Raw genomic sequence first — 15578 nt, 5'->3', positions numbered from 1 at the left:
TGTTAAATATCCCCTCATCTCTAGGTGATGTTAGCAGAGCGTAAAGGAGCAGACGAGCTGTACGCCGTAAAGATCCTGAAGAAGGATGTGGTGATCCAGGATGATGATGTGGAGTGTACCATGGTGGAGAAGAGAGTCCTGGCGTTGTCCGGGAAACCTCCCTTCCTCACACAGCTCCACTCCTGCTTCCAGACCATGGTAAACACACACACACACACACACACACACAGGGGCACACACCATTCTCAAGAGCCATTCTCAAGAGTGTTTTCTGAGGTGGAATTCTGGGAATACCTGGGGAATACTGAACAGTCTCTTCTCTCTCTCTTTCTCCTCCCTTGCTGTCTCTCTCTTTTTCTCTCTGTCTCTTTCTACCTCTCTCCTCATTCTCTTTGTCTTCTCTTGAGAGCCAGGTCTGTCTATGGTGGCCTCTTTCAATAGCAAGGCTATGCTCACTGAGTCTGTACATAGTCAAGGATTTCCTTAAGTTTGGGTCAGTCACAGTGGTCAGGTATTCTGCCACTGTGTACTCTCTGTTTAGGGACCGATAACATTCCAGTTTGCTATGTTTTTTTGGTTGATTCTTTCCAGTGTGTCAAATAGTTATATTTGTGTGTTTCTGGCCTGGGGCTTTGTGGGGTGTTGTGTTTGTGAACAGAGACCCAGAACCAGTTGACTGAAGAAACTCTTCTCTAGGTTAATCTCTCTTTAGGTGAGGGCTCTGTGGTGGTTGTAGAATTAAACAGCTCTTTTATGGATTTTGATAATGAGCAGGTATAGTCCTATTTCTGCTCTGCCTGCATTGTTTTGGGTTTTGCGTTGTACACAAAGTATATTTTTGCAGAATTCTGCATGCAGAGTCTCAATTGAGTGTTAGTCCCATTTTTTGTGAATTATTGGTTGGTTAGTGGACCCCAGACCTCACAACCATAGAGGGCAATGGGTTCGATAACTGATTGAAGTATTTTTTGCCAGATCCTAATTGGGATGTTGAGTTTTATGTTCCTTTTGATGGCGTAGAAGACCCTTCTTGCCTTGTCTCTCATATCGTTCACAGCTTTGTGGAAGTTACCTGTGGTGTTGATGTTTAGACCGAGGCAGGTGTAATTCTTTGTGTGCTCTAGAGCCACAGTGTCTAGATAGAATTTGTATTTGTTGTCTTGGCTACTGGACCTTTTCTGGAACACCATTATTTTTATCTTTCTGAGATGTACTGTCAGGGCCCAGGTCTGACAGAATCTATGAAGAAGATCTCGGTGCTGCTCTAGGCCCTCCTTGGTTGGGGACAGAAGCACCAGATCATCTGCAAACAGTAGACATTTTGATTTCTGAATCCAGTAGGGTGAGGCCGGGTGCTGCAGACTGTTCTAGTGCCTTCGCCAGTTTTTTGCTAAATATGCTGAAGAGAGTGGGGCTCAAGCTGCAGCCCTGTCTCACCCCACGGTCCTAAGGAAATAAATCTGTGCATTTTATTGCCAATTTGTTGTTTGTGTACAATGATTTTATAACTTAATTTACTTTCCCCCCCAACACCGCTTCCATCAATTTGTATAGCAGACCTTGATGCCAACTTGAGTCAAAAGCTTCTTTTTTTAAATCAACAAAGCATGAGGAGACTTCGCTTTTGTTTTTGTTTGTTTGTCAATAAGGGTGTGCAGGGTGTATACGTGGTCTGTCGTACAGTATTTTGGTAAGAAACCAATTTGACATTTGCTCAGGACAATGTTTTCATTGTGACAATGTTGATGATACTGCAGAGGATTTTTCAGAGATTGCTATTGACGCATATTCCACTGTAATTATTCCAGTATTTAAAAGAATGTAATAAAATGTATGCACTCTACTGTAAGTTGCTCTGGATAAGAGCGTCTGCTAAATGACTAAAATGTAAAATTTAATTATTGGGGTCAAATTTGTGTCCACTTTTGTGGATAAGGGAGATCAGTCCTTGGTTCCAAATATTAGGGAAGATGCCAGAGCTGAGAATTATGTTTAAGAATAGCCAATTGGAATTTGTGATCTATATATTTTAGTTTAGTCAACACCACGGGCCTTTTTGGGTTGGAGGGTTTGTATTTTGACCTGTAGTTCATTCACTGTAATTGGAGAATCCAGTGGGTTCTGTTAGTCTTTAATAGTTGATTCTAAGATTTGTATTTGATCATGTATATGTTTTTTGCTGTCTGTTCTTTGTTATACGGCTAAAAGATTGGAGAAGTGGTTTATCCATACGTCTCCATTTTGGAAAGATAACTCTTCGGGTTGTAGTTTGTTTAGTGTGTTTCCGATTTTCCCAGAAGTGGTTAGAGTCTATGGATTCTTCGATCACACTGAACTGATTTCTGACGTGCTGTTCCTTCTTTTTTCTAAGTGTTTCACTGTAGTGAAGACGTAGGCTCAGGTTTTCTGGTTCTCTGTTTTTGGTTGGATAGGTTTCTCAATTTCTTTCTTAGGTTTTTTGCGTTCTTCATCAAACCATTTGTCATTGTTGTTAATTTTCTTAGGTTGTCCGCTTGAAATTTTTAGATTTGATGTCAAATATACTGTTCAGGCTTCCTACTGCTGAGTTTGCACCTTCGCTATTGCAGGGAAACATTTTGTCCAGGAAGTTGTCTAGGAGGGATGGGATTTGTTGTTGGCCTACAGTTTTTCATTAGGTTTCTACACTACCTTCCTTCCATCTGTACTGTGATCTGATAGGCTTTCAGTGGGCTGACTGTGGTCTGATAGGGCTGTCAGTGGGCTGACTGTGGTCTGATAGGGCTGTCAGTGGGCTGACTGTGGTCTGATAGAGGTGTCAGTGGGCTGACTGTGGTCTGATAGGGGTGTCAGTGGGCTGACTGTGGTCTGATAGGGGTGTCAGTGGGCTGACTGTGGTCTGATAGAGGTGTCAGTGGGCTGACTGTGGTCTGATAGAGGTGTCAGTGGGCTGACTGTGGTCTGATAGGCTGTCAGTGGGCTGACTGTGATCTGATAGGCTGCCAGTGGGCTGACTGTGGTCTGATAGGCTGCCAGTGGGCTGACTGTGGTCTGATAGGGGTGTCAGTGGGCTGACTGTGGTCTGATAGGGGTGTCAGTGGGCTGACTGTGGTCTGATAGGGGTGTCAGTGGGCTGACTGTGGTCTGATAGGCTGCCAGTGGGCTGACTGTGGTCTGATAGGCTGCCAGTGGGCTGACTGTGGTCTGATAGGGGTGTCAGTGGGCTGACTGTGGTCTGATAGGGGTGTCAGTGGGCTGACTGTGGTCTGATAGGGGTGTCAGTGGGCTGACTGTGGTCTGATAGGGGTGTCAGTGGGCTGACTGTGGTCTGATAGGGGTGTCAGTGGGCTGACTGTGGTCTGATAGGGGTGTCTGTGGGCTGACTGTGGTCTGATAGAGGTGTCTGTGGGCTGACTGTAGTCTGATAGGGGTGTCAGTGGGCTGACTGTGGTCTGATAGGCTGTCAGTGGGCTGACTGTGATCTGATAGGCTGTCAGTGGGCTGACTGTAGTCTGATAGAGATGTCAGTGGGTTGACTGTGATCTGATAGGCTGTCAGTGGGCTGACTGTGGTCAGATAGGCAGTCAGTGGGCTGACTGTGGTCTGATAGAAGTGTCAGTGGGCTGACTGTGGTCTGATAGGGATGTCAGTGGGCTGACTGTGGTCTGATAGGGGTGTCAGTGGGCTGACTGTGGTCTGATAGGGGTGTCAGTGGGCTGACTGTGGTCTGATAGAGGTGTCAGTGGGCTGACTGTGGTCTGATAGAGGTGTCAGTGGGCTGACTGTGATCTGATAGGGGTGTCAGTGGGCTGACTGTGATCTGATAGGCTGCCAGTGGGCTGACTGTGGTCTGATAGGGGTGTCAGTGGGCTGACTGTGGTCTGATAGGGGTGTCAGTGGGCTGACTGTGGTCTGATAGGCTGTCAGTGGGCTGACTGTAGTCTGATAGAGATGTCAGTGGGTTGACTGTGATCTGATAGGCTGTCAGTGGGCTGACTGTGGTCTGATAGAGGTGTCAGTGGGCTGACTGTGGTCTGATAGGGGTGTCAGTGGGCTGACTGTGGTCTGATAGAGGTGTCAGTGGGCTGACTGTGGTCTGATAGAGGTGTCAGTGGGCTGACTGTGATCTGATAGGGGTGTCAGTGGGCTGACTGTGGTCTGATAGAGGTGTCAGTGGGCTGACTGTGGTCTGATAGAGGTGTCAGTGGGCTGACTGTGGTCTGATAGGGCTGACTGTGGTCTGATAGAGGTGTCAGTGGACTGACTGTGATCTGATAGGCTGTCAGTGGGCTGACTGTGATCTGATAGGCTGTCAGTGGGCTGACTGTGGTCTGATAGGCTGCCAGTGGGCTGACTGTGGTCTGATAGGGGTGTCAGTGGGCTGACTGTGGTCTGATAGGGGTGTCAGTGGGCTGACTGTGGTCTGATAGGGGTGTCAGTGGGCTGACTGTGGTCTGATAGGGGTGTCAGTGGGCTGACTGTGGTCTGAATGGGGTGTCAGTGGGCTGACTGTGGTCTGATAGGCCTGTCAGTGGGCTGACTGTAGTCTGATAGAGGTGTCAGTGGGCTGACTGTGGTCTGGTAGGCTGTCAGTGGGCTGACTGTGGTCTGATAGGCTGTCAGTGGGCTGACTGTGATCTGATAGGCTGCCAGTGGGCTGACTGTGGTCTGATAGGGGTGTCAGTGGGCTGACTGTGGTCTGATAGGGGTGTCAGTGGGCTGACTGTGGTCTGATAGAGGTGACTGTGGGCAGACTGTAGTCTGATAGGGGTGTCAGTGGGCTGACTGTGGTCTGATAGGCTGTCAGCGGGCTGACTGTGATCTGATAGGCTGTCAGTGGGCTGACTGTAGTCTGATAGAGATGTCAGTGGGTTGACTGTGATCTGATAGGCTGTCAGTGGGCTGACTGTGGTCTGATAGAGGTGTCAGTGGGCTGACTGTGGTCTGATAGGGGTGTCAGTGGGCTGACTGTGGTCTGATAGAGGTGTCAGTGGGCTGACTGTGGTCTGATAGAGGTGTCAGTGGGCTGACTGTGATCTGATAGGGGTGTCAGTGGGCTGACTGTGGTCTGATAGAGGTGTCAGTGGGCTGACTGTGGTCTGATAGGGCTGACTGTGGTCTGATAGAGGTGTCAGTGGGCTGACTGTGATCTGATAGGCTGTCAGTGGGCTGACTGTGATCTGATAGGCTGTCAGTGGGCTGACTGTGGTCTGATAGGCTGCCAGTGGGCTGACTGTGGTCTGATAGGGGTGTCAGTGGGTTGACTGTGGTCTGATAGGGGTGTCAGTGGGCTGACTGTGGTCTGATAGGGGTGTCAGTGGGCTGACTGTGGTCTGATAGGGGTGTCAGTGGGCTGACTGTGGTCTGAATGGGGTGTCAGTGGGCTGACTGTGATCTGATAGGGGTTTCAGTGGGCTGACTGTGGTCTGATAGAGGTGTCAGTGGGCTGACTGTGGTCTGATAGGGGTGTCAGTGGGCTGACTGTGGTCTGATAGGCTGTCAGTGGGCTGACTGTGATCTGATAGGCTGTCAGTGGGCTGACTGTAGTCTGATAGAGATGTCAGTGGGTTGACTGTGATCTGATAGGCTGTCAGTGGGCTGACTGTGGTCAGATGGGCTGACTGTGGTCTGATAGAGGTGTCAGTGGGCTGACTGTGGTCTGATAGGGCTGTCAGTGGGCTGACTGTGGTCTGATAGGGGTGTCAGTGGGCTGACTGTGGTCTGATAGGGGTGTCAGTGGGCTGACTGTGGTCTGATAGGGCTGTCAGTGGGCTGACTGTGGTCTGATAGGGCTGTCAGTGGGCTGAGGTCAGTGATAAAGGAGTCCACAGTACCACTACATAGAGAGGAGCTATAGGTCCATCTACCGTAGGAGTCTCCTTGAAGCCTACCATTGACTATGTATGAAATCAAATCAGATGTTATTGGTCACATACACATGGTTAGCAGATGTTAGTGCGAGTGTAGCGAAATGGTTGTGCTTCTAGTTCCGACCTTGCAGTAATACCTAACAAGTAATCTAACAAAATCACAACAACTACCTTATACACACAAGTGTAAAGGAATGAATAAGAATATGTACATATAAATATATGGATGAGCGATGGCCGAATGGTGTAGGCAAGATGTAATAGATGGTGTAGAGTACAGTATATACATATGAGAAGAGTATTGTAGGGTATGAAAACATATAAAGCAGCATTGTTTAAGGTGGCTAGTGATACATTACATCAGGATGGCAAGATGCAGTAGATGGTATGGAGTACAGTATATACATATGAGATGAGTAATGTAGGGTATGTAAGCATTATATATAGTGGCTAGTGATAAATTGATTACATCAATTGTTCCATTATTAAAGTGGCTAGAGATTTGAGTCAGTATGTTGGCAGCAGCCACTCAATTTTTTACATTTTACATTTTAGTCATTTAGCAGACGCTCTTATCCAGAGCGACTTACAGTAGTGAATGCATACATTTAATTTCATACATTTCGTAAATGTTTTTCCCCCGTACTGGTCCCCCGTGGGAATCGAACCCACAACCCTGGCGTTGCAAACACCATGCTCTACCAACTGAGCCACACGGGACCATCAATGTTAGTGATGGCCGTTTAACAGTCTGATGGCCTTGAGATAGAAGCTGTTTTTCAGTCTCTCAGTTCCAGCTTTGATGCACCTGTACTGACCTCGCCTTCTGGATGATAGCAGGGTGAACAGGCAGTGGCTAGGGTGGTTGATGTCCTTGATGGTCTTTTTGGCCTTCCTGTAACATCGAGTGCTGTAGGTGTCCTGGAGGGCAGGTAGTTTGCCCCCGGTGATGCGTTGTGCAGACCTCACTACCCTCTGGAGAGCCCTGCGGTTGCGGACGGTGCAGTTGCTGTACCAGGCGGTGATACAGCCCGACAGGATGCTCTCAAATGTGCATCTGTAAAAGTTTGTCAGGGGGTTTTAGGGGCCAAGCCAAATTTCTTCAGCCTCCTGAGGTTGAAGAGGCGCTGTTGCGCCTTCTTCACCACACTGTCTGTGTATGTGGACCATTTCAGTTTGTCCGTGATGTTCCACCTTTTCCACTACTGTCCCGTCGATGTGGATAGGGGGGTGCTCCCTCTTCTGTTTCCTGAAGTCCACGATCATCTCCTTTGTTTTGTTGACATTGAGTGAGAGGTTATTTTCCTGACACCACACTCTGAGGGCCCTCACCTCCTCCCTGTAGGCCGTCTCGTCGTTGTTGGTAATCAAGCCTACCACTGTAGTGTTGTCTGCAAACTTGATGATTGAGTTGTAGGCGTGCATGGCCACGCAGTCGTGGGTGAACAGGGAGTACAGGAGAGGGCTGAGAAAGTACATACCCAGCGTGCGACAGAGCTGCAGGAGTTGTGACACGTTTTTGTTGGTTATGTTGTCATAGTTGTGCCTAGGGGGGCATATGGGGGAGGGAAAAAAGAGCTCATTTCCTTTTGAATTTCTATCCAAATGTAAAATGTTCCTGTTTTGACTAATTTAATAGAGTGGGTTAAGGCAGGCTCTATTCCAAGTTAGCATATCCATTGAGTCTCTTCCCTGTTTTGCTCCTGGTAGGTTGGCTTCTGCTATTTGGGGCAAAGGCAGATAACCTCAGGCCTTGGATAATCCAGGATGAGATAGTGAAGGCTTTGTGTTCCATAAAGTGTCCAATGTTGCTAGTCGTGTGGTTTGGCCTCAGAACAGTAAGTGTGAGCAGAGCCTGCTGAGCATCTGGTACATGCCATTGACATGCGCTAGTGTAAGAGTGGGGGTTGGGCCTGTTCGCCTGCTCACAGCCTGGGCGTATGTGTGACTTCCATGTTGAGGCCCTCTTTGCGGGAGTGGGGGGCATGGGGTGGGCAGGAGAGGCATAGGTCTGATCTGAGGGGCCTATATGAGTACAATCTGTTGCTTGTGTGTGTCCCGCTGTGGTGTCGAAGCTATGGTCTGAGATGGACTGTTCTGCTGTGGTGTGGAGACTTTGGTCAGGATCTGGAGATGGACTGTTCTGCTGTGGTGTGGAGACTTTGGTCAGGATCTGGAGATGGACTGTTCTGCTGTGGTGTGGAGACTTTGGTCAGGATCTGGAGATGGACTGTTCTGCTGTGGTGTGGAGACTTTGGTCAGGATCTGGAGATGGACTGTTCTGCTGTGGTGTGGAGACTTTGGTCAGGATCTGGAGATGGACTGTTCTGCTGTGGTGTGGAGACTTTGGTCAGGATCTGGAGATGGACTGTTCTGCTGTGGTGTGGAGACTTTGGTCAGGATCTGGAGATGGACTGTTCTGCTGTGGTGTGGAGACTTTGGTCAGGATCTGGAGATGGACTGTTCTGCTGTGGTGTGGAGACTTTGGTCAGGATCTGGAGATGGACTGTTCTGCTGTGGTGTGGAGACTTTGGTCAGGATCTGGAGATGGACTGTTCTGCTGTGGTGTGGAGACTTTGGTCAGGATCTGGAGATGGACTGTTCTGCTGTGGTGTGGAGACTTTGGTCAGGATCTGGAGATGGACTGTTCTGCTGTGGTGTGGAGACTTTGGTCAGGATCTGGAGATGGACTGTTCTGCTGTGGTGTGGAGACTTTGGTCAGGATCTGGAGATGGACTGTTCTGCTGTGGTGTGGAGACTTTGGTCAGGATCTGGAGATGGACTGTTCTGCTGTGGTGTGGAGACTTTGGTCAGGATCTGGAGATGGACTGTTCTGCTGTGGTGTGGAGACTTTGGTCAGGATCTGGAGATGGACTGTTCTGCTGTGGTGTGGAGACTTTGGTCAGGATCTGGAGATGGACTGTTCTGCTGTGGTGTGGAGACTTTGGTCAGGATCTGGAGATGGACTGTTCTGCTGGCTTCTCTGCGGGGGTGGCCAGCTCTCTAATGGGTTGTTCCTCTGTCACACGTCATCGTTCTCACCCTCTCCTCCAGCAGTCTGATCCTCTCCTCTAGTGCTCTGTTCTTCTCCTGCTCTTTCTCCTGTTGATGTTGTCTCACCACAGTCCAGAGTGCAGATATGTCTCTCTCCACCTCCAGCTCTCCGGGTCTGCTTGAAGGGGTGTTCTTGTTGTTGATGGAGTCTCTCTCTCTTTGTCTCTCTTTCTCTGTCCCTCTCTCTGTGTTTATCTCTGTCTCTCTCTCTGTTTCTATCTCCCTCCCCTCTCTCTTTAACCCTTCTCTCTCTCTCTCTCTCTCTCTCCAGGACAGGTTATATTTTGTGATGGAGTATATCAACGGAGGAGACCTCATGTATCAGATCCAGCAGGTCGGCAAGTTCAAGGAACCCCACGCTGTGTGAGTACACACACCACACACACACACACACGCATGCACGCACGCACGCACTCCTGTGCCTGGTCTAACTCAGTGTGTGTGTGTGTAGTTTCTATGCTGCAGAGATCTCCATCGGCCTCCTCTTCCTCCATTCCAAAGGCATCGTTTACCGGTGAGTGACTGTTTTACTTCAACACACTAACACATCCCTAATGGTCTATCATGGTCCAAACACACTAACACATCCCTAATGGTCTATCATGGTCCAAACACACTAACACATCCATAATGGTCTATCATGGTGCAAATACACTAACACATCCCTAATGGTCTATCATGGTGCAAATACACTAACACATCCCTAATGGTCTATCATGGTCCAAACACACTAACACATCCCTAATGGTCTATCATGGTCCAAACACACTAACACATCCATAATGGTCTATCATGGTGCAAATACACTAACACATCCCTAATGGTCTATCATGGTGCAAATACACTAACACATCCCTAATGGTCTATCATGGTCCAAACACACTAACACATCCCTAATGGTCTATCATGGTGCAAATACAGTAACACATCCCTAATGGTCTATCATGGTCCAAACACACTAACACATCCCTAATGGTCTATCATGGTCCAAACACACTAACACATCCCTAATGGTCTATCATGGTCCAAACACACTAACACATCCCTAATGGTCTATCATGGTCCAAACACACTAACACATCCTTAATGGTCTATCATGGTGCAAATACACTAACACATCCCTAATGGTCTTTCATGGTCCAAATACACTAACACATCCATAATGGTCTATCATGGTCCAAACACACTAACACATCCCTAATGGTCTATCATGGTCCAAACACACTAACACATCCCTAATGGTCTATCATGGTCCAAACACACTAACACATCCCTAATGGTCTATCATGGTCCAAACACACTAACACATCCCTAATGGTCTATCATGGTCCAAATACACTAACACATCCCTAATGGTCTATCATGGTCCAAACACACTAACACATCCATAATGGTCTATCATGGTCCAAACACACTAACACATCCCTAATGGTCTATCATGGTGCAAATACACTAACACATCCCTAATGGTCTATCATGGTCCAAATACACTAACACATCCATAATGGTCTATCATGGTCCAAACACACTAACACATCCCTAATGGTCCATCATGGTTCAAACACACTAACACATCCATAATGGTCTATCATGGTCCAAACACACTAACACATCCCTAATGGTCTATCATGGTCCAAACACACTAACACATCCCTAATGGTCTATCATGGTGCAAATACACTAACACAGTCGTGAAACGGGCACGACAACACCGCTTCCCCCTCAGGAGACTGAAAAGATTTGTCATGGGCCCTCAGATCCGCAGCAGTCTAAGGCACTGCATCTCAGGGCTAGAGCCGTCACTACAGACCCTGAATCGATTCCAGGCTGTATAACAACTGGCCGTGATTGGGAGTCCCATAGGGCGGCGCACAATTGGCCCAGCATCGTCCGGGTTTGGCCGGGGTAGGCCGTCATTGTAAATAAGAATTTGTTCTTAACTGACTTGCCAAGTTACATATTACCTCAACAACCTCATACCCCTGCACATTGACTCGGTACTTGTACTCCTTGTACATAGTCTCATTATTGTGTCACTATTTCCTTTATTTTTTTGCAGATTTTTTTGTCTTACTTTTTAAATCTGCATTGTTGGGAAAGGGTTCGTAAGTAAGCATTTCACAGGAACAGCTGGTGCTCTCATGCATGGTTCAGTGTTGCTTGTCTCGAAGCAAGCATAGAAGGCATTTAGCTTGTCTGGTAGCCTCGCATCACTGGTGTCGTGATTTGACTTTCAACATTAATCTAAAGACTGTTATTTATCGAATCAATCTAAATATGGTTAATTGTTACCCGATTTAAATTAATCATGTAACAATTAACTCTGGCCTTACTTCTGATTCAGTACTACACAAATTGGTTTATTATTTATTTACTAGCTAACTAAATGGTAAAATAGGATAAACATGCACAAAACAGGTCCCTAGCAGACTGACAACAATGTAGCTGCTTGTTACATAAGACATGGAAAGGGCGAGAGAGAGAGAGACAGAGACCGGAACCGGGCCGCCTTGGTAAGGGGGTTGGACCTTTTCGCTGCACACTTGTAAGGCTCTGATTGTCCCAAAATGGTTCCACAAGTCTTCTTCTACTGTTGTTCTCCTCTGCAGTTGTCTGGTATCCGGTGACTTGTCGTGTAGTCCTGAACGGAACTACAGAGTTGATTCTCCTTCCATTCGCTCTTAAAAATGCCTCTTTGAAGATAGGCTAGCCAGCCGTGTCGATGATTCCCAGTGAGGTCATGAGATGGTTTGAGCAGACTAGTAGAATGGTCCCACTTAAATTTGCTTTTCTAGTACCAGTGATTGTCCGGGAGGTGAGTTTATCGTCTCTACCTCGTGTTGAGATTGAGTTCAAACCACTTTAAGCGTGAGCTGCAGCTCTACGTCTCTCTGGTCTAATACTTTAAACGTGAGCTGCAGCTCTACGTCTCTCTGGTCTAATACTTTAAACGTGAGCTGCAGCTCTACGTCTCTCTGGTCTAATACTTTAAACGTGAGCTGCAGCTCTACGTCTCTCTGGTCTAATACTTTAAACGTGAGCTGCAGATCTACGTCTCTCTGGTCTAATACTTTAAACGTGAGCTGCAGCTCTATGTCTCTCTGGTCTGGTATGTTAATTCTTAACCCATAATTTTATACAGTTTGTACAAAAGGGGCGGTACAATCAGGCTGACACGTTCTCTGACCTCACTCACGGGCATGACTTGTCACTGTACAAAGTTTATGTAAAACAATTATCTCTTATGGCTCCTAAAATCATACCCCTCTCTTAACAGAAACACTTTCATCATTGTTCATATTTCATGCACAACACATAGGATGGACACATCACTCATGTAGTGGATAGACTTTCCAAGTTACAGTATTTCCTTTATAACATTTTTAATGACATCACAAAATAACAACCTAAATTACATTAGTGTTCTATAGATCGCCTCTGACCGTTCCCCGCGTTCTATGTTAGAAATATTGTTCCTGTATTCACTTTAGAAGGTGTTAGAGTTTTAGCGGGAAAAGTATTCTTAAAACAAAGCACATTCCTTGGCTGAATTTGTAGAGGGAGACCTGAATCTTCTCTCCTTGATTTACACCCGGGCGTGAGTTGTTAACCCCCACCAGTTCCACCCTCTGCGGGTGAGAGTGGGTCTGGTTGAAGTTATTCATTGCAAACCTGATCTGACCTTTTTGGATCCTCACAGGACTGGGCACCTTGCAGCTAGGTTTCCCTTTTTAATCCGTAATAGTTTGCAAGTCCTGAAAGATCCGTCGAGCGTCAGAGCCGGCCTAGTAGGATGCGATCTTAGTCCTGTAGTGACGCTTTGCTTGTTTGATGGCTCGTCAGAGGTCGTAGCGGGATTTCTTATCAGGATTAATCCCTCTCCTTGAAACCGGCAGCTCTAGCCTTTAGCCTTTAGCCTTTAGCTCAGTGCGGATGTTGCCTGTAATCCATGGCTTCTGAATGAACCATTACATAATGGTTACATAATGGTTCATTAATTTACATAATGGTTACATAATGGTAACATAATGGTTACATAATGGATCATTCATTTACATAATGGTTACATAATGGTTCACCCATTTGCATAATGGTAACATAATGGTTACATAATGGTTCATTCATTTACATAATGGTTACATAATGATTACATAATGGTTCAACTATTTACATAATGGTTACATAATGGTTACCTGGAGGAAAATGGGGGGAGGGTCTTGCTTTTTCAATTTCAGCCTAGATGAAATGTCAATTTCTTTCTCAGTTTTTCTAGAATTAGTTGCTTATTAGGCTGTATATACTGATTGGTGATGGGTTGTTCGCGAACGAACAGCTTTTTTTGAACATCTCTTTTTTTGTGAACATTGGGAACCAAATTGCATCGGTGAAAGAGCCGTTCATTTGGTTCCTCATTTGAACACTGCTGCTACTGCTTTTTGATCTGAAAACAATGTGTTAGACTTAGAGGGTGAATCCTGCAGAATGATTCTCTGAAGAGGGTGAATCCTGCAGAATGATTCTCCGAAGAGGGTGAATCCTGCAGAATGATTCTCCGAAGAGGGTGAATCCTGCAGAATGATTCTCCGAAGAGGGTGAATCCTGCAGAATGATTCTCCGAAGAGGGTGAATCCTGCAGAATGATTCTCCGAAGAGGGTGAATCCTGCAGAATGATTCTCCGAAGAGGGTGAATCCTGCAGAATGATTCTCCGAAGAGGGTGAATCCTGCAGAATGATTCTCCGAAGAGGGTGAATCCTGCAGAATGATTCTCCGGAGAGGGTGAATCCTGCAGAATGATTCTCCGGAGAGGGTGAATCCTGCAGAATGATTCTCCGGAGAGGGTGAATCTTGCAGAATGATTCTCCGAAGAGGGTGAATCTTGCAGAATGATTCTCCGAAGAGGGTGAATCCTGCAGAATGATTCTCCGAAGAGGGTGAATCCTGCAGAATGATTCTCCGAAGAGGGTGAATCCTGCAGAATGATTCTCCGAAGAGGGTGAATCCTGCAGAATGATTCTCCGAAGAGGGTGAATCCTGCAGAATGATTCTCCGAAGAGGGTGAATCCTGCAGAATGATTCTCCGAAGAGGGTGAATCCTGCAGAATGATTCTCCGAAGAGGGTGAATCCTGCAGAATGATTCTCCGAAGAGGGTGAATCCTGCAGAATGATTCTCCGAAGAGGGTGAATCCTGCAGAATGATTCTCCGAAGAGGGTGAATCCTGCAGAATGATTCTCCGAAGAGGGTGAATCCTGCAGAATGATTCTCCGAAGAGGGTGAATCCTGCAGAATGATTCTCCGAAGAGGGTGAATCCTGCAGAATGATTCTCCGAAGAGGGTGAATCCTGCAGAATGATTCTCCGACGAGGGTGAATCCTGCAGAATGATTCTCCGACGAGGGTGAATCCTGCAGAATGATCCTCTGAAGAGGGTGAATCCTGCAGAAACAATAAATAGTGGGGAGACCGTGTCAATCTGGTCCACAATGATCTTTTTAGTGCATACATTTTTTTCAGGCGATCTAATAATTTCTCCAGGAAAAAATGTATTTGAACGCACATTTCACGATCTGACAATGATAATAGTAGCCTATCTTTTGACCTAGGAGCGCCGCCTCTGAATGTGCTTTACAGCTCATTGAGTGCGATCTTAGTGCCAGCATCGGTTTGTGGTGGTAAACAGACAGCTACGAATAATACAGATAAACTCTCTTGGTAAATAGAATGGTCTGCAGGGATTCTAACTCAGGCAAACAAAAACTCTAGGCTTTCTTAACATTAGAAATTGCACATCGGCTGTTGTTAACAAAGGGACTTAACCCTCCCTCTCTTACCTTACCTGAGTCTGCCGTCCGGTCTTGACGATGCATAGAAAAACCAGAGAGTTGTATATCCTACAAATACCTAGGTGTCTGGTTAGACTGTAAACTCTCCTTCCAGACTCATATCAAACATCTCCAATCCAAAATCAAATCTAGAATCAGCTTTCTATTTTGCAAACAAAGCCTCCTTCACTCACGCCGCCGAACTTACCCTAGTAAAATGGACTATCTTACCGATCCTCGACTTCAGCGATGTCATCTACAAAATAGCTTCCAATACTCTACTCAGCAAACTGGATGCAGTCTATCACAGTGCCATCTGTTTTGTCAACAAAGCCCCTTATACCACCCACCACTGCGACCTGTATGCTCTAGTCGGCTGGCCCTCGCTTCATATTCGTCCCCAGACCCACTGGCTCCAGGTCATCTATAAGTCTATGCTAGGTAAAGCTCCGCCTTATCTCAGTTCATTGGTCACGATAACAACACCCACCCGTAGCACGCGCTCCAGCAGGTATATCTCACTGGTCACCCCCAAAGCCAACACCTGCTTTGGCCGCCTTTTCTTCCAGTTCTCTGCTGCCAGTGACTGGAACGAATTGCAAAAATCGTTGAAGCTGGAGACTTACATTTCCCTCACTAACTTTAAACATCAGCTATCTGAGCAGCTGTACATAGTCCATCTGTAAATAGCCCACCCAATCTACCTACCTCATCCCCATATTGTTATTATTTACTTTGCTGCTCTTTTGCACACCAGTATCACTACTTACGCACCATCATCTGCTCATCATCATCTGCTCATCGATAACTCCAGTGTTAATCTGCTAAATTGTAATTACTTTGCTATTATGGC

The 15578-nt window shown here is 46.6% G+C and overlaps 1 protein-coding gene across 2 annotated transcripts in view; it reads left to right on the top strand.

Moving 5' to 3' along the window:
- The window catches only part of LOC106595901 (protein kinase C beta type), a 152775-nt gene that overhangs the window by 123525 nt on the left and 13672 nt on the right, over nt 1-15578 (top strand). For both annotated transcript variants that reach the window (XM_045690504.1, XM_045690505.1), the window contains exons 10-12: nt 25-198; nt 9175-9266; nt 9355-9417. In XM_045690504.1, the coding sequence (XP_045546460.1) occupies nt 25-198; nt 9175-9266; nt 9355-9417 (329 nt within the window). The remainder of the gene's footprint in view (nt 1-24; nt 199-9174; nt 9267-9354; nt 9418-15578) is intronic.

This window comes from Salmo salar, chromosome ssa12, assembly GCF_905237065.1.
Source record: "Salmo salar chromosome ssa12, Ssal_v3.1, whole genome shotgun sequence".
Lineage (NCBI taxonomy): Eukaryota > Metazoa > Chordata > Actinopteri > Salmoniformes > Salmonidae > Salmo > Salmo salar.
This window is presented reverse-complemented; position numbering and strand designations above follow the sequence as displayed.